This window comes from Populus nigra, chromosome 1, assembly GCF_951802175.1.
Source record: "Populus nigra chromosome 1, ddPopNigr1.1, whole genome shotgun sequence".
NCBI lineage: Eukaryota > Viridiplantae > Streptophyta > Magnoliopsida > Malpighiales > Salicaceae > Populus > Populus nigra.
The window spans coordinates 36023660-36044227 of NC_084852.1; the positions used below are offsets into that span (position 1 = coordinate 36023660).

Here is a 20568-nt window from a genome sequence, read left to right on the forward strand (position 1 = left end):
AACGAGTTTTGAGAATCAAGGCCCTGCCCTTAACAGCTTAGAGAAATAATAAAAGATAAAGAGCCGCCTTCTTGACTACATGAAGAAGGCATCCTTGCAATATTAAAATGAGGGAGGGGAGAAGGCCATCTTCCCTGACTACATGAAGGAGGCATCTTTACAATATTCAAATTAGGTTAGAAGAAAAGGCTATCTTGCCTTCTGTGTTCTAGGTTATATTATTAGAACTAATTCCAAAAGATGATATGATTTCCATGGACTTTTCATTACAAGATAGAAAAGTCTTCTAAAAGATGAGAAAAGCTGAAAAGGACATATATATATATATATATATATATATATATATATATATATATATATATATAACACTGATGCTTTAAAAAATGAATAAAGACAATAAAATCATTCTCTTCTAGAGATATTTACCAGGGTTGACTTGTATTTGGTTACGATGTTATTGTTAATTTAATATTTTATATAGTCATTTGATTGGTTATATATTGCATTATAATATTTATATAAATACATATTTATTATTAATAAAGATATAATTTATCTTAAATATTTATATTGTATTAGATTAATGAATTTAGAGTAAAAATAAAGTTTATAAAACAAAAATGATTTGCAAAGAAAATTATAAAATTGTTGTAAACTTGATATTCCTATTATATCAAAGCATTGTTCCTAAAATATCCATGGTCGACGCTCTCTTAAATACCGGATATTCATTAGAGCTATAAAAACTAGTAATATTATGTTATTTTTTTAATGAAAGAAAGCAGTTGTTCTCATAAGCTGGGGGTATAAAAGATACTTAAAACTAATATGTAGGTGTTTGTCACAAGACATGTACACTGAACTAAACTGCGTGAGAATTCCATATGGAGAGATCACTTATGTTTAAGAAAAGGCTCACGTGATGGTTGTGTAAGTGATTCTTATATTTGATATCACTAAGTCATTTTTATATAGAGAATGTTATGCTTTAATCTTGTTACATGTTATCTTAATAGAGGTGATGAAATGTCATTGGATATAACATGAATTATATGAAGATACTTAAGTGATTAAGAGAGGAATCATCATCCTAGGTAAATCAATGAAAATATTTCATTTGTTTTCAAATAGTATTGACTGAGAAATCATTGACCAAGATGGAATGAGATCTCAAAAGAGTTTCAAATCTTATTCAAACGATTAATAACTATTATGTAGAGAACAAACATGATTTACCATGACAAATATATTTCATGCTTTAATATTAAATCAAAACATTATTGATGAAAAAATATTAATTACACTGAGAAATCGGTCACTAAAAGATTAAGTCAAGCTACTAATGACTTTTCTAATATTTTAGGATCATGACACGTTGCTAAACGATGTATCTGGTCTTCAAATACAAATTAATCAATTATTTAATTGATAATAAGTTAAATTGTTTAATTTATTTAATTCTATTTAATTAGAATTATAATTTATATTTGGGTCAATATATTAAAAATCTAACGAGTCACATACATTAAGAAACATTAATAAAAAATTAAACTGGGATGATTTAATTAAGTATGACTTGATTAAGATATATTTTAGAAATTAAGGACTAAAAATATAATTAATACATGGATTATATTTCTAGATCTAAAAAAAATCAAGTAAAGACTTTATTAAGTTAATTTATAAAATTATTCTGAATTAATATATAAATATTATTTAGGAGACAAATTGATATTTTACCAATTTATATGGTTTTTCAAATTTTCTTATAAATAATAAGTTACGCCTCTCTATTTTTAAGAGGTTATCTATTAGACAAAAAATTATAAAAACATAAAATTAAAACTAATATTTTAAGCATAGCAATTCTTCTCTTCTAAATAAAAATTTAAAAGATTTTTTTTGAATGGATGGTTTGTATGAATTACCAAACAACTACTCCTTACACTTTAAAATCACAGGGTTGATTGAAATGTCACAGTGGTTGCCGGCAGCCACTCGCTTCCTTGGATGAAAGAGTCCACTGTAAATTTCCCTGCCTCATCTAATGTAAGAGCTGGCTTGTAACCGGCCCATTTGACCCTTCCATCCACTCTAGCACCAGGCCCAGTATTCTGATACTCTGCATAAAATATAGTGGCAGGTGGATCCACACCACTGACCCATGACATCCAACCTGATGGTCTCAAGAACGGCCAAATATCGGACTGCATAATGACAGTAGTGGAATAATCTTTCCAAGGCCTACCAAGGTAAGTTGGAGCTGTAACATTACCCGATGCAGAAAATTTACAATTCTGAATTGAAATGCCAGTGTTTTGATTAGGATCCTTCTTTCCCTGAGCTGTGATGGTGTTGAATTGGTTAGGTAACGGTTGCCTGGGCTTGATGTTGCAATTTTGGAACACGACTGCGGCATTGCCGAACATGAAGTCAATGGTGCCGGTAATGTCACAGTCACGGTAGAATTGTCGATTTGAGTGAGCATAGAGTGTGTCCTGAAATCCATCAAATGCACACCGGAAAAGTACTGAGATGTCCGAGCCGGACCTGAAGGCCACTGCTTGGTGCTTTTCTGCCCCGGCCGTGTTAATGAACTTGATATCTCTGGCGAAGAAGCCCTTGCCCGCAACAGCTGGTGATCACAGCAGTATTAGTCCTCGTTTTATGGATGTAAAAAGAAAAGAAAAAAACCAAATATCTGAAACACTAACAACATCCTTCTAGAGAAGTGCATGTGCAAGGCATGGCATGCTCCATTATAAAAATCAGCTTGAATGTGAATCTTTTCTCTTGGGTTTGGAAGGCCCTTTTGGGATGAGAACACGGAGACAGAAATTGGGGAATGCATGTTCTAGTGGCAAGTGTTGCAGGCCAACAAAACTACAGTCATAAAGCAGACAACATCTGTCACGTGTGCTGTCGTTGAAGTGCATTAATGTCGAAAGCCAGGTCGTAATGTCTATGCATCACTTGCAGGCCCTTCAGGCCTTCACTTGCGTTGGATTATGAGGAAACATTGGGGCCATGAGGGAAGATAATTATAAATCACAAGACAGACAAGCACATGGTAGGTACCCAACCTAGATGCGATTTAACTTCTTTTTATTTATTTTTAATGCAGAGATGCAATTTAACATAATTATGCTCAAAGCAGCATTCATCGGGACTAGCAGAATTTCAGGTAAGAGTTGCACATCATTTCACATGGGGGGGTGGACATCCAAATCCATGTGTCTTTCCTAATCCTTTCATTAGAAGATGGCATTCTGCTACTACCCAGTTGCTCTTTTCCTTTGCAGAAGGATTCACATGGCACATGGACATCAAGGTTCAGAAATTTGGGCAATCATGATGCAATGTGACGTAAGAAAGACACATGGAGAAATCAAGAAAACAATTGTGAACTTTGAATCATGGATGCATAGACCGATATGTTCAAAACAGGAATGCATAGATGGATTTTGAGCTCATAATTAGAGAAAGCAGGGCTTACCGAAACTGGCAGTAGAGAAGGTGGGAGTTCCATCAACAAAATTCAGACTGCCTGAAATAATAGTCTTGTCCTTCCCATCACCATAGATCATTACATTCCACTTACTTTTATCCAAAATCACATTCTCCAAATATTCACCTTCCTTAACATATATGATGAATCTTGATTTACTTTTTTTTGGAATTTTTCCTACTGCCTCACGTAAGGTCGTGCAGTCCCCGCTATCGTCTTTCGCCACCGTGACATCCGGCTTCGGAGTGGACATCTGAAGTAGTCTTCTATCTCCTAAACCAACCCAATGTGGAAACCCTGAATTATGGGATCTTTCAAATCCAAGTAACCTTCTATGAATTGGGATGTTGAAATCAGAAAGCAAACCCAGGATTTTTGCAACAATAGCCAAACTATTGCTAACAAACTCGGTAGAGTTCTCCATTTCTGCCTTGACATGATCAACAAGTGTCTGGTTAAAATGCTTGGTAACGTTCAACTCTTGCAACGCATCTAAACATGTTTCTTGGTCAGTAATTGTAGTGCTGATCCAAGTCTTCAAGTCATCCATCTTAGCTGTTGATAAAATCTTTCCACCTTCACCGACAGCCATCGATGATATGGAGTCATTGAGTCTATCTACAGCATCATCAAACACGGTGGCACAGACTTTCAAAGCATCTTGAAGGGTAGCGTCATCAATGCTCTGTATGAGCTTATCTGGGTAGTCTTTGAGCCTGGAGAGCTCATTCATTGCAACACGTAATGAGAGCTTGAAAAACACCTCTGGGTCCGTAGTGTTACCTGTTTCAAGGGCAGAGATGCTGGAGAAGCATGAGGTTGGGTACCGGGTCACACTGCAAACAGCCTTGAGTGAAGCGGCTGGAGTCAACTCGGGAGGAGGGACCGGGTTGGACGAAGAGTTGTTGTTTCGGTTGTGCACAACAACTCCTATAACAGCACCGATGATCACAGCTAAAAGAACAACGGAGGAGACAACGACAATGATCAAACGCTTACGTGTCTTTCGCCGGAAGGCTTGCTGCTCGACCTCGTCTACTTTACCATATCCCTTGAAAGAATTGATGGAGTCCATAAACTGCTTAGCTTAGCTTTTTGTCGGCACAATCAGCGCGAGGGCTTTGAGGGGAAGTTCAAACTTTAATTGGCGTGTGAGCTTCGTTAAATAGGACCTGCGAGGGACTTTGGCTCGGTGCAGATATTGGTGTGTGAGCTTCGTTAATAATGTCAAGATACTATTTATAATTTAAAATTAGTGAAGAAGTAAACATCATTATTACCATATTTTTAATACAGAGTCTGTAACATTTCATAACAAGAAAAAATGTTTTTTTAAAAAATAAATAAATCTACAACAAAATCCTTAATAAAGGCCAGATCCATTTTCAAGAGATTTGGGAATCCTCGTGTTAATGCAAGCATCAAATTATCATTATCTGATGGTAGGCGGAACACGATTCCGTGTACACAAACAACAGTACAGTACGCGGAGCCAGAGCTGTAAAACAAAAAAAACTGCAGGAAGAAATTGCTAGACTGCAGCAGTATTGTACTCAACAATGAATGAATACAAAAGGAAAGAAAGATCCTTCACGCTTACGCGGTTAATTATGCTATGGGGGCAGGCAACACACTTAACCCACTATATGCAATTATGCATATGTCAGTTGATTTTACTGTAATGCCCATAGGCCTTAGGCTAGTTTTTGTTTTCTAGGCCGGATGTTTATGAATTAGGAACCGGTAAAACTTGCTTAGTTTTAACTTAGATTTGTGGCTCGCGCTGTGGGCCTAGTAAAAAAAATTTAACATAAAAAGGGGATGTTGAGGAAAAATATTTAAGACCCCAGTTTGATTTAATTAGTAATTTGAATAATGTAATTAAAAAATATATAATAATAGAAAATAAACCGACAAAAAATAATGATAATAAAAAAATAGATAAAAAGAACAAGTATGAAAATAAAAAAAAATAAAAAACTAGTTAAATCGGGTTAATTTGCAAACTTCGCGAATCATAGATATAAAATTGTGATAATCTCATAAAAAAAAATTGCAAAAAAAAGGCTTCGAAGATTAATTACTAATAAATCAAATGAGAATATGATAACTCCACGAAAAATAAAATGAAAAGAAAAAAAGATAAAGCTTAGTCTCTATCAAATAAAATGTTGAATAATAAAAAATAAAAAAATAATAAGCTATAAAAAAGCTAAAAAAATTAAAATAATTAGTGATGTTGGTTGAAAATCATTGCTGTGCTTTGTGTTAGATTCTTCACGGCATGAAAACCGTGAAAAAACACAGAATTGTTAACCATCATCTCTGTTCTTGTCTCTACGTGGAGAATCCTTATCCTTAATTTATATCGTAAGCAGGCGGGTTCCACAGAAAGTGAACACATCTCTTGTAGGATGGACATGTCTTCATCTCTTAAAGAGGAAGAATGGATATCAACCCAACCAAGCACTGATAATAGCAAAGGTATATGCTTATAAATTTAAACAGCATCAACAAAGTAAACTTCAATGATTTCACACACTATTATTCATAATTAAGAGTCCAAGCTAGGACCAAAAAGACAAGCTCCACAAACGGAGGAGAACGTGACGAACACCATAAACAGGAAGCGAAACTCTTAAACAAGGGAATGATAAACTAAGACATCCAGGTGATAAAAAGACAACCAATCGACAATCCAAGTACGCAGCGGAGGTAGTTAAGATGGTACGTAGCGTCATAAATAGACACGTTTAGAGATCCAAAGAGAATGGGAAGGTAGTGCATTTCAACCACGTACTACCAGCAATGAAATTGCGAGGAGTAAAGCTTTTAGCTTCAGTTGCAGCAGTAATCACCTTGTATCCTTTCCAGTTGACCCTTTCAGAGGTTGCAGCACCAGCCCCGCTGTTATTATACTCTCCGTAATACAACGTGTTCAGTGCATATTTTCCCCTCCACTCTAGCCACCCAGCCGGGTTTATCACATCACTTATGGTTGATTGCATGACAACCGTCCTTGAATACTCCTTCCAGGGTCTACCGAGATACGCAGAGAAATTGCTCGTGACTGGCAGTAGATCAGAAGTGGCGTGAATCCTGCTTTTCTGAATTACAATGCCAGTGTTTTGATTAGGATCGCTCCTCCCTTGGGCTGTTATTGTGATTCTTTGGCCTGGATTGGGACGACGAGCATGGATATCACAATCTTGGAAAACAGCTGCGGAATTGCCGAAGATGAAATCGACCGTGCCTGCTATCAAACAATTTATGAAGAACTGACGATTTGCGTGGACATGGAGGGTGTCTTGGTATCCAAGCACGTTGCATTTGTAGAATGCCGCGCGGTCAGAACTAACACGCAACGCCACGGCTTGGCGGTTGGACGGGCCGGCTGTGTTTTGGAAGGCGATGTCCCTGGCCAGGAATCCTTCACCCATTGCGGCTGCATTGTTCATGAGAAATGTAAGTATAAGAGCCTAAATATCTCTAGAATTATTCTATTTGTATCATTTTTTCTTAAAAAGAAAAGGAACAGTGTGAAAAATGAAGGGATCGAAAAACGAAAAATACCAACGGTGGCAGAACGGAAGGCTGTGATGCCATCCACCACACTCCTGCTTGCTGTAATGATCGTTTTCCTTCTTCCATCTCCAAGAAACATTAAGTTAGTCTTATTGACTGGTACTTGCACAGTTTCCCTGTAAACACCTGCCTTGATTCTGATAATGTACCTCTTACTGCTTCTCGTTGGGGCAGCAGCAACTGCAGCTGATACTGTACAATAATTCCCGCTGCCATCAGCAGCCACCACCACATCTGGTGTCAATGATGATGAGTACTGCAACAACCTCCTGTTGGCTACTGACAACCACTTTGGCCACCCACTTTCATTTCTACTGTTTTCCTCCTTGAGATTCCTCTTTGTGGTTTTAAGCTCATTGGCAACGCGAGTGGCTGTGATGTTCATGTTCATTGCCAGAGTATTCATGCACATTTTTCTAACATTATCTACTCCATCCGAAATATCTTTACGCACCTGCTTGTCTGCGGCGGTATGAGAGAAACCATCCATGATCGTGTCTTGGTAGGTTATGCAAGAACTCAGTGGGGTATTGATGTCCGGCTCAGTATCTTGATCGCTAAGAGGAATCTCGTTAGTATAGTACTGGAGACTGTTTAGAGCGTTTTGTAAATCACTTTGAGACAATTCATTGTTGTCCGTGGAAGCATCGAGAGCATCAGTTTGCTGATTGGTGAGTTTCATCTTATTGGTGGTTTTGTAACTCTCTATACCGGCGGTATTGGTGTCAATAGCTTGTTGAGTGGCTCTTATGGATTCTGTAAGAACATCGTTTTCGTCGTTGATAGCTGCCAAACTGGCGGCAGCTCCAGGGCCATTGGCAATCGCAGAGTAGCACAATTCTGGGTATCTTGTGGAGCTGCATGACATCTTTATAATGGAATGAGCAGCATCATTTTTGTTGGAGTTCTGTGAATTTACGGGAGTAACAACGGCAGCTATAGTGGCGACAAGCAAGAGAGAAACAAAGAGAGCTGAAGAGAGGCTTTTGTTTTTTTGGGAGAAGGAAATGTGCTTGCCAGAATCTGATATTTCGGTCAAGCTTCCATGATCCTCTTGGATCATTTTGATTCGACTGTGTAGAAAAAAAATGGAAAGAAATGAAGGGCGGGTATAGAGTCTGTAGACTTGCAGTGATGGTGTGTTTGATGGAGCATACACAAAACTGGACCATATATATAGAGACAAAGAAAGCAATTAATATTAAGACTTGGGATTTAGTGTTAATGTGTATGCATGCTGGTCTCCCTTGTGGCTTGCCGATCTAGTGTTTTGTGTTAATTTCTTTTTTGTAATCAGAAAACTCAAGTGGGGTCCTCCCTTCGTGATTGGAAGGTCTATATTAGGGAAGTCATTCCGATTCCTCTATCTTCTTCTGCTTTTCTTTTTCTTTTTCTTTCACTTTTTGGATTTACAACGTTAATTTGAAACTATTAATATTTCCGATTCCTCTCAATCTTTGAAGGAAAAAAAAAACAATTTATAAAGTGAAAGGAACAATATAAGACGGGACCATATATAAAGAAACCAAGAAAGCATTTAATTAAAGGGTTAATATTGAGATTGAGGAGGACCATATATATAGAAACAAAGAAAGCAATTAATTAAAGGGTTAATATTGAGATTGAGGATTTAGTGTTAATGTATAGGGTGGTCTCCTTTTGGCTTGTTGAGCTTCGATTTATTTGTTAGTCTTTTGTGAAGTTGAGCTAACTATTTTTGCACATCAAGACTCGATAGGGTGTGCTTTGCAGATTTATAATCCTAGTAAATGTATACTTGGAGTATTTATTTAGTGAGTAATTTTGATGCAGGCCAAAGCTGAATACAGTAAAAACAAATAAAAAACACATGAACTTTAATAAGCGAAAGGGGCTGTCGATGCAAACCTTAAGTTCACAAGTTTTATTTTTTCTAGAATAACAATGATAAAGTCTTTTTTTTAAGAGGTTTACAAAGCCTTAAATAGGCCAGAAACCCTACCTCAACTAGGAAACAAAAATAAAAATCCGAGATTACAAAGAAAGGAAGCATAAAATCTAAAAATAGCATAAAATCAAAAAAATAACAAGAAAAATCATAAAAAAAAATGCCAAACCTGAGCCCTCGGGGTGAGATTTTAAAAATCAAAAGACTTAATGATCAAAGTAGCAATTCCATGCTAATCTAAGAAAAAGTGCCTCTGGAAACTCCTGTAAAAATTTGAGCGCAATCTAACGGTCGGATAAAAAATTATGGCCCTTTTAAGTTGTTACTCTGGTATGGCGCGATCAAACCTCCTCTTAGGCCTAGACCTACCCCACTGGTCCATAAATGTATCTGCTAGGTCATTCACATAATCTGTCTGGGGCAGATTCTCATATAGTTGTGGTAGACTCATACCTGATTACTTAGAATCACTCGTTATTACTACCTCAACTACATCATTCTCCTCGGGTTGGAGAGAACTCATCCTCGAGTTCTATTCCTCCTCTAAATAGGAAGTCAAGTGATAATAAGGAAGACAAATCTTGTAGGCATTATCATTTATCTTCTTCAACACCTCACAATGACCTATTTTTCTTTTTTTTAGCTTGTTCTACTCTCCAACTGAAAACCTATCACGTGTAAGAACTGCCCACACCAAATCATCGACTTCAAACAACACTCTCTTATGATGAGTATCAGTTAGAACCTTATACGTGGCATTACTGTCATTGATTGTCTACTTGACATGCTTATAAATCTCATGCAAGTAATTTTTCATGTTGGTATCTTAGATGCTCAAGTGTCTAATGTGAGGAACGAGAATTAACTCAAATTCTCTAGAAGGATTCAGTCCATTGACAATCTCAAAGAGGCTCAATTGGGTGGTCCGATTTCAAGACCTATTATAAAAAAACTTCGCTTGTGGGAATGTCATATCTCATTATTTTGGCTTATCTCCAACCAGGCTTCGTAGTAAATTATCGAGACTGCGATTAACCACCTCTGTCTGCCCATCTGTTTGAGGGTCATAAGCACTGCTAAAGTTCAACTGAGTTCCCATTCTTCCCCACAAACTTTCCAAGAAATTACTCATGAACTTGACATCCCTATCTGAAGTGATGGACCTAGGAATGTTATGCAAACGAACCATCTCGTTGAAGTAAAATTAGCCTACCCAAGATGCATCTATAATCTTTCGGCAGGCTATAAAATGGGTCATCTTCGAGAACTTGTTAACTACAACAAAAATAGAATTTATAGCCTGTTGTGTACGGGGTAAGTCCAATACAAAATCCAGTATTCAATAAGGTTCACTTCGACCTTTGAAAAACAGCACATCTCTTAACAAAGTTAGAAACCTATCCAGGTAACTCAGGCCAATAATAATTTATGGACACCAAAGCCAACGTCTTATCCCGTCTAAAATGCCCTTCACAATACAATTCATGAATGATATGCTCTCGTAAAGAGAAAACTAGAACACAAAGTTGCAAATCATGAAAAAGATAACCATTTAAAAGCACATAGTTATCTCGTTTACCTCCCTCCGATAACTCAGTATAAATCTAACTGAACGAGGCATCACCTGTGTCGCACCCGACATCGCGGCGACCCACAAAATAATCTCTTAATTATATTATAGAAAAAGAACAGATTTCTGGCATCTTGTTCTTTTAAGGGAAAAGGTCTTGTTTGAGGAGTCGCCACCTAGTATTATGGTAACTAGGAACCCTAACTAGTCAACAGAGATTCTATGGTTCGGGATTGATTACGTAAAAGGGAAGATATTATCACCCCTTAAACGTTCTGCCTAAAGCAAACTGCATTGTTGGTTTTGTCTTCAATTGCTAAACATTTATTCGGTTATACTATGATGATTTGTTTATAATATTTTTGACTTTGGCGTCAATGAATATTTGAGCTCGAATAATTCCAACTCTGGCGTTGGTAAAAATTCGTAGCTACAAAGAAAAATTAGATCAATATTTTTTATTCCCTACTCTAGTGTCAGTGAATAAATAAATAAAAATAAATCTATTTTTACGCAAGCACATATTTTTTATTTTTTGTAGTTAAATAAAATAAAATACAAAAAATAAAAATAATATAAATTTAAATCGGTATTTTTATTTCTGACTCTGACGTCAGTGAATAAACCAATAAATTTACATTATTTTTATTCATGCATACACATTTTTTATTTTTTCTACCCTTTTTTATTTTTCTGTTTTTCTTTCTCTATCTAGTCTCCTTCCCCTGGTTTTTCTTCGGGTTCTCTCTGCTCTCTGTATGTCCTTGGTTCCGTGATTCCCCTGTTGTGGCCAGAGAATGGCCTTTCTTCAAGCGTTCGTGCCTCATGATCGTGAGGCATGAATGCCTCTGTTTCTGTGAGAAGAAACAGGGGCAGAAAACTTGCTCCGCTCTGTACAGTTTCAGTTCTTGCGTCTTGTTGTGTTCCCGGTGTTACTTCCTCTCTAAAAGCAGAGAAACGGAAATGTGATGGAGGACTGATGGGCTAGCTGCTTTCTTCCTCCGCTGCTCGTGGTCTCTCTCTGTGGCCTCCTCTGTTTCTTTAAGAAGAAACAGAGGAATGAAAGTTTTTTCTATTCTTCCCCTGGTTCTGTGTTTCTCCAGGGGCTTTTTAGCGATGCCCGCCTTTTTCTTTCCCTAGTTTTGCCCCCTGTTCATTGCTTTTTTTTCTTTAACCTCCTCTGTTTCCTTGAGAAGAAACAAAGGAATGAAAGTCTGGTCTTTTTTTTTCTCTGTTCTGGGTCTCCAGTGGCTTTTCGGTTCTGCCCTCTCTTTCCTGGGTTCTTTTTCGCCCACCTGCATGGACTATCTCTGGCTTTTATAGCCAGAGAACAATGTCGTTTCTTCAAGCCATAAATTGTGTTAATTGCAGGTGTAATGGTGGGAGCGGCGCTGTGCGTCTGTTTCAGTCAGGAAAAAGATGAACAGTAATGGGAAAACGACGCCGTTTTTGGTGTTTAATGGCTATTTGCATTTTGGACCTTGCATTTTTGACAATTTTGTAATAAATCCCTAGTTAAATTGTAATTGGACCCCTGCATTTCGGCGCCATTTTCATGCTGGTCCTTGGATTTTAATTTTTGCAATTTGGACTCCAATTAAACCCCAAACTTTGATATTTCTTTAATTAAGTCCCTGATTTCATTAATTAAATTAATTCTAAGCCAATTAAGTCCAAAAACTTATCAATTCTTCAATTAAACTCTTAATTGGATTAATTAAATTAATTTCAAGCTCAATTAAGTCTCAAAAACTTATCAATTCTCCAATTAAATCATTGATTGGATTAATTAAATTAATTCCAAGCTCAATTAAGTCTCAAAACTTATCAATTCTCTAATTAAACCCTTGATTGGATTAATTCAATTAATTCCAAGCTCAATTAAGTCTCAAAACTTATCAATTCTCTAATTAAACCCTTAATTGGATTAATTAAATTAATTCCAAGCTTAATTAGATTAATTTCAAAGTTTAATTAAACCCCAAAAATTCTAATCATGTTGCCCTTAACCCAAATTTTAATTCATTCTTCATTTATCTCATTTTACTTGTTTTTTATCATTTTTTTTATCATCATCATTTTTTTATCCTTTTTAGTAAATAAAATAATTATTATTATTAAAATAAAATGATCAAAAATTGAGTTATGACAACCTGAATATAGCTCGCAGGAAGTATCAAATCCTAACATACAGGTGTGTATGGTACTGAGTAAAGTCACACGTTGACTGAGATCACCAACCAACTTATTTAAATTGTATGTTTGGTGTCTCAATTAAAAAGTGAACTCCTGCAAATATGACACTCATTTTGCATGTCGACGACTCAGCTTATACTACCTACTTATGTACTTTAGAGCTTTATGGTTAGTGATTAAAATAAACTCCTTTTACACGAGGTAGTGCCTTCAATGCTTTAAAGCCTGAACAATAACGTAAAACTCCAAATCATAGGTGGAATAGTTCTTCTTTGAACTGGGTAATTTCTCACTAAAATAGGCGATTAGGTGTCCATCTTGACCAAGAACTCCCTCGTTGTCTACTCCTGAAGCATCATAATTTAATTCAAATTGTTTCTCAATGTTTGGTAATGTTAAAACTAGAGCTTTCATCATCTTTTACTTCATTAACTGAAAAATAGTTTCAACCGTATCTATTCATTAAAAGGTACATCTTTATAGGCATTCTATAATTGGTACAATAAGGGAACTAGAGTTTCTAATGAATCTTCTATAAAAATATACAGGGCCATAAAATCTCCATACATCGTGGATGCTCTTCGTTGTCAGCCACTCAACAATTATAAAGATCTTACTTTGATCAACCTGAACACACATCAATAAATACAATAAAGCCCAAAAAAGCAACAATATTAGTAAAGAACTTACATTTATTTCGGTTGACATACAATTGTTCATTCCTCAAAGTATCAAAAACAACTTGTAGGTGTTCCGATTGAGACTCTAGAGCGGGACTATAAATAAAAATGTCATCGAAATAGACGATGACAAATCTGCTCATGAATGACCTTAATACCTAATGCATAAGCCTCATGAATATGCTAGGAGCATTAAACAGTCTGAATGGTATGACCATCCACTTATATAACCCATGGTGAGTTTTAAAGGTTGTCTTCTATTTATCCCTCGGTCTGATTATGATCTGATGATACCCACTCTTAAGATCAATCTTGGAAAATACCTTAAACCCTGCTAACTGATCTAACATGTTATCTAGATGTGGTATGGGGTATTTGTATTTTATTATGATCCGATTTAAAGCTTGACTATCCAAACATATACACTATGACCTATCTTTTTTTAGAATAAAAAAGGCTGGCATAACGTAAAGACTCATACATTTCTGGATATCCCTTTTTTCTAGCAACTCCAAAACTTGCCTATGCAACTCTTCAGATTTTTTAGGACTAGGACTGTAGGCTGCCTTGTTTGGCGAGCTGGAACCCAACATCAAGTCAATCTAGTGTTTTATCTCTTAAATTTAAAAATTCTACCAACGCATCCCATACCTTTTAAGGACTGTCATCCTCTTCTTCCTTTTTTTTTCAGGTTGTACTACTAGGTATTAGAGTAAACACCAATCACTCAATCCATATTTCCTTCATAAACTGTGATAAGGACAACAAATTCTTCCTACTATCAGCCTTCATCTCAATATTCTCCCTCTTAGGTGCCAAAACTATACTTTTCCCTTTAATACTAAAGGTATACGTGCTTTTCCTATTGCCATGAACCATACTCCTATCAAACTTCCACGGCCTCCTTAGTAAGCTATGACAGACATCCATCGAGACCACATCACACCAAGCATTATCAAAGTATTTTTGACCCATAGAGAAAGAAATAAGGCAACGTTTATCCACAATTACATTGGTATCTTTATTTAGTCATGTCAACTTGTAGGGTTTGGGATGATTTTCAGTCGCTAATTGAAGTTTCCTTACTACCTCCACAAAAACCACATTCTCGCATCTCCCACTATCTATGATCAAACTGCAGACTTTGTCTTTGATGGTGCATATAGAGTGGAAGATATTGATATGCCTCTAATTTTCATCAGAATCACCCTTGGATGCCAACAAACTCTTTATAATCACAAGGGTAGTACCATCATCTCCATGCAAAACATCAACATCGTTGTTAGAATCATCATCATTCTTAGTAAAATTCGATGTCTCTTCTTCTACAAGCAAATTCTTTCCTGGACGACTCTCTAATTTGCTACACTTGCTAATTTGATGTCCCAACCCACCATATCTAAAGCAACGAAGTCTAAAAATAGAACCTTAACATGTTGCATGTTGCATGCTGATATTATTGGTTTGGCATAGCTTGGTTGGTGGCCTGCCTTGGTTCACTACTGCGTCCTCTATTAGTTTGTTCTGAGTTTAGGTAACATTCCTGACAGTCTATTACTTCTTCATTGTTAAAGCCCTCTGATACACTTCTAACATTATCCACAAAGACTGAAGACACAATATATTATGAATGGACTGTTGTAAGCCATCAAAGGTATTATGCCACTAGTTGTTCCTCTGTTTATGCCAGATTATTCCTTGAAACCAGTTGGTAAAACTCATCAGTGTAGTCATTGACATATTTACCTTTTTTTTTCAACATGTGAAGCCTCTGGTATAAAGTTTGTGGGTAGCCAAGAGGAAGAAATTGTTCTCTCATCTTCTTCTTCATCTTGTCCTAGTCATTGACTCTAGCTTTTCTTTGTCACTCTTTTATCTTCTTCAACTACACCTACCAAGTAGATGCCCTACCCTTTAATTTGATCGCAACCAACTTCACCCGTATCTGTTCAGTCACATCTTTATATTTAAAAATCCGTTCAATCTCATTTAACTAGTTAATGAATTCTTCCTTTTGTAAAGTCCCTGAAAACTCAGGAATTTTGATACGAAATCTAAAATCCTTAGATTTGTTCTCTTCTCGCTTAAAGGGTGGTCTCCTTTGAATCTATCTCAGATTTTCAATTATGGCCAGGGACCTATGATCACTCTCCTAGTCCTGGTCACGCTTTCCGTCTTCTCTAGTCTACAGGTTAATTGTGCGATTTATCTTTGCATGTCTTTGATGATAAGCTCTTAGACATTCCACTCTCAAAATGGAGGGGTCCTCCTCATCCCTTTCATAGCCGCACCCTGCTTCACAATCTCTTCCCACCATGTTTTATTAGTGTACAAAGCGGTAAACAAATTCTCTTCCACAGGATTGCAACACACAGCTCGCAATAAACTTGGGATGATTGTGCTCTGATACCAACTAATACAGGCGGAAGCTAAAGATAGTAAAAACAAAGAAAAAACACAGGAATTTTAATGAGAAAAAGGGGTTGCCAATATGAACCTCAAGTTCACAGGTTCTATTTTCTCTAGAATAACAATGATAAAATCTCCTTCTTAAGAGGTTTACAAAACTTTAAATATGACAGAAACCCTACCTCAACTAGAAAACAAAAATAAGAATCCAAGAATACAAAGGAAAGAAGCATAAAATCCAAAAATAGCATGAAATCCAAAAATAACTAGGAAAATCACAAAAACTGCCAAAATCGAGGTCCTAGAAAACAGCCTTCAGAAACTAGTGTAAAAATTTGAACGCGATCCAACGGTCAGATCAAAAGTTATGGCCTTTTTGAGCTGTTACTCTGGTATGGCACGACCAAACCTTATCTTAGACCTGGACCTGTCTTACTGGTCCGTAAATGTATTTGATAGGTCATCTACGTAATTTTTCTAAGACAGATCCTCATCTAGTTGTAGCAAACTCACATCTAATTGTTCAGAATCAGCTGTTATCACTAACTCAACTACATCAAATTCTCATCATTCCTTATTAATATGCATGTTTTTCTTTTCTCTTATTACTTTTCCTTCTTCTTTTTTTCCTCCTCTTTTTTTTTTCGCCAAAACACAAACTAACAAAACATGCTTAAAAAACAAAATCTTATTCTAGAAAGAAACAATCTGCTAAGTAAATTATTTGTGAGTGTTTTGTGTTAATTTCTTGTTTGTAATCAGGAAACTCAAGTTGCATCCTCCCTTTGTGATGGGAAGGACTATATTAGGGAATTACTTGAACTCACACTTAGGTCTGCGTGAGAAGTTAAAATATAAACATGAAAAACACTTTAACTCATAAACCTGAAAAACACTTATACTTTAACTCACATACTTAGACTAATGAATTTTGATCTTTGTGTATCGACACCCTAAGCTTCTACTTTTTATTCCTAATCATTCACATATAAAAACACTTCACATCTCTCTCTCTTTTTCTATAATATTTTATTCTTCAATTAGTATACAAAACATGCTTCAAAAACAAGATTTACACCCTTACCCATTATTTTGAAATAAACAATAAATGATTTGTCAGAGTTTTTTCCTGTCAATTTCCTGTTTGTATCCCTCTAGCAAATCATTCCGATTCCTCTATCTTCTTCTGCTTCTGCTTCTTTTTTTCCTTCACTTGTTGTATTTACAGCGTTAATTTGACACTACTTAATTCACTGGGTTCGCCCTTTTCTTCACTGGGTTCGTCGTCCTTTTCTTCTCAGTTCTTATGTTATATACTTCTTTAATTGATTCCTTACTTGATTCTTGTGTAATGTTAGCACGTTAATCACGACAATTGGGTGCAACAGTACCCCTCGCGACTTGTAAATATTTTTTATCAAAACATGGGTGCCTTCACAAAGATTGACTATGCTTCTCTTGAGTTAACAGTAAAATTACGAATAAAGCTAGTGCGTAGAATCCATATTATGAGTCTGATTTTCAATCGTTAAAACTTCATGCAAATTAGTGAATGCTTAGAAACTTTTTAAAATTGGTGGGTTTTTTATTTAAATTTAAATTATTAATCTCAAAACCAATGATTTAAGATTTCACCGAAATAATATATATATCATGTTAATTATCACTAACTGAAAATAAGCCAAATCCAAGGAGTATATGTGTCTATTTAAAATTGTTAAGTTCTTGTAATTTGAAATTAAAATACATTAAAAAAAACTGTTTTTGTTTCCCATGTTTTTTTAATTAAAAAAATAAATTTATTACAGGCCGGATCTACTATTTTTTAAGTAAAAATATAACAACTAATTACCAAACAATATTTTTATTAATGGTGAAAATACACTCCTGGTGACCCCTTTTTCGTGTATTTTATTTCTTTTTTATAAAATCTTATTTGCATGTTTTTTGGCTTTCATAGATGACTTTAAACACCTTATTATTTCTATTCACAGAGAATATTATTTTAAACCAGCTTAATTAATCATGATGTGAAAAGATTTTTTTAATGTAATTGAAAATTATATCTTTGTAGGGGGGAAAAAAACAATTTAGAAAGTGAAAGGAACAATGTAAGACTCTGATGACATCATTGGCGTGATGTAGAGCTATGGCAACAAGGTCCCAGAAGGCAGGAACATCTACCAGAGAAATGTTACTTTGTAGTAAATTAATAATCTTGGGGCAGGGTAATCTCCTTCTTCTTCTCCTCCTTCTCCTTCTTCTTCTTCTCGCTTTATTCTTCCTTTTCCTTTAAACGTTCATTCATTATATGACTACTCATAAAAAGAACTGGAGATGCTAAAGAGGGAAAATGCATCGAAATATTTGGAGTGCAGAAGAGGGAAGCAAGAACGGAATATAACCAAAGAGGGAAGGATCTTTTAATAGAATCACACAGAAAGCATTGTTTTTCACGAGTCCCTGAACAATATCTTTGATTACTGCACCATCACAAGTGCACACATAGGATACGATATTCTCATAAATAAATATTCCTCTATTTGTTCCTTGTCGAGGTAGAATTTATAAGTATTCTATGATTTCGATTAAGTTTTTAAATAAATACTAGGTCCAGCATAAAAAGATTATTTAGTGTTTTAACTAGTTTGATTATTCACACTAATGAATAATTATAATTGTTAATTAAAAAGTTGATACATGCAATTAATAAACTAGAAAATGATGAAAATAAATTTTAGTTTTCAAAATAGTTTTTTTTATAATTAGATAGACCGGTCACCTAATAGCTTAAAAAAATAGGGGACCCAAATGTATTTTTCAAATAAAATTGAAAGGCACCATCTATTATACCCGTGTTTTTTTACTTCAGTTCTTTATCTTTCAATTCAATTATTTTTTAAAAAAGCATGTAATTGGATGCTAATTTGGGTTGATAAGAGTTCAATCATGAAAAAATAAAAATTTAAAAATTAAATAAAATTAAAAAAAATCATTGTTCCAATCCATAATAATATGGAAGATGGTGAAAAGCGATTTTCAAACAATAAAATAACCACACCATTTATCTTTCTTTATAATAAACATCATATATATAATGTTCAATCTTATAAAAAAAACAACATCAAAAAAGGTATCATGATTTAAAAACAAAAATTTTACATCCTTAACCATTATTTTTGAAATAAAGAATCTGCCAAGAAATTAATTATTTGTGAGTGTTTTGTGTTAATTTCTTGTTTGTAACCAGAAAACTGAAGTTGGATCCTACGTTTGTGTTAAAGATGGTTCTATAGTAGGGTATTACTTGAACTCTCACTTGGGTCTGCGTGAGAACTTAACTTACAAACCTGGAAAAATACTTTAATTTTCAAACTAGACTAATGAATTTTGAGTTTATCTTCTTCTTCTTCTTCTTCTTTTTATATTATGAATACTTTTCTGGACATAATTCACAGATGAACAGCCACTCCAAAAAATCAAACTCGAGGTGATCGTATACTTTTTCCTCTAGCAAGTCATCATTCCGATTCCTCCATCTTCTTCTGCTTTTTTTTTTCAGTGTTCGTATTACACGTTAATTTGACACTACTTAATTTACTGGGTCCTTATCTTCTCCTCTCTTTTCAATTCTTATGTTATATACTACTTTACTTGATTCTTATGTAATGTTAGTGCAGGAGCTTTAGACATGCACGTTAATCACGACAATGGGGTGCAACACCTCCCTCGACATGAAAATTATATCTTTGAAAGAAGAAGGAAAAAAAAACAATTTATAAAGTGAAAGGAACAATGGAAGACTCTGATGGCATCATTGGCGTGATGTAGAGCTATGGCAACAAGGTCCCAGAAGGCAGGAACATCTACCAGAGAAATGTTACTTTGTAATAAATTAATAATGTTGGGTCTCCATCTTCTTATCGCTTTATTCTTCCTTTTTCCTTTAAACGTTCATTCATTATATCACTGCTCGTAAAAAGAACTGGAGATGCTAAAGAGGGAAAATGCATCGACATGGAGTGCAGAAGAGGGAACGAAGAACGGAATATAGCAAGAATATATATAATTAGAATCTCGTCTACATTGCCAGGCATTAGATGTTCTTGCTGGCAAAATATTATGGATAAACATGAACTAGCTAGACAAATAAAGATAAGAAATGGATTAAAAAAAGAAAGAGGGAAGGATCTTTTAATAGAATCACACAGAAAGCATTGTTTTTTAAGCTTATTTCATGAGTCCCTGAAACAATATCTTTGATACGATAGGTATTTTCTGTGTAACTTCTCAAGAGTAGATAAGTGCACCATCACAAGTGCACACATGTAATATGATAGTCTCATAAGTAATTCCTCTAATTGTTCATCATCGAAGTAGAATTTATAAGTATTTGATGACTTAAATTAAGTTTTTAAATAAAAACAAGGACTAAAATTAGGAGGTAACTTAGTGTTTTAACTAGTTTGATTCTTCACGCTACTTAATTAGCCGGATGGAGCAATCTTTTTCTAAATACAAAAAAAATATGTGGGTGATGATATTGTTCTTTTACATTCAACAAGAATTGTAAATACAAATTGAAAAGTTAATATGTTAATTTAATAAAAGAAAAGGAAAAGCAGAAGAAGATAGAGGAATCGGAATGACTTCCCTAATATAGAGCTTCCAATCACAAAGGGAGGACCCCACT

At 35.2% G+C, this 20568-nt stretch overlaps 2 protein-coding genes across 2 annotated transcripts; both read right to left on the minus strand.

Moving 5' to 3' along the window:
- Positions 1 to 1823: 1823 nt before the first annotated feature.
- LOC133681064 (pectinesterase 3) lies at positions 1824 to 4719 on the minus strand. Its single transcript, XM_062104152.1, has 2 exons — positions 3497 to 4719; positions 1824 to 2635 (listed from the first exon to the last, which is right to left on the minus strand). Exons 1-2 carry the CDS (start codon positions 4581 to 4583, stop codon positions 1956 to 1958), a joined length of 1767 nt encoding a protein of 588 aa, XP_061960136.1. The 5' UTR covers positions 4584 to 4719; the 3' UTR covers positions 1824 to 1955.
- Positions 4720 to 6027: 1308 nt separating this feature from the next.
- Positions 6028 to 8253, minus strand: LOC133678058 (pectinesterase-like). The gene is made up of 2 exons (XM_062100231.1): positions 7082 to 8253; positions 6028 to 6953 (listed from the first exon to the last, which is right to left on the minus strand). Exons 1-2 carry the CDS (start codon positions 8154 to 8156, stop codon positions 6262 to 6264), a joined length of 1767 nt encoding a protein of 588 aa, XP_061956215.1. The 5' UTR covers positions 8157 to 8253; the 3' UTR covers positions 6028 to 6261.
- Between the last annotated feature and the right edge of the window lie 12315 nt (positions 8254 to 20568).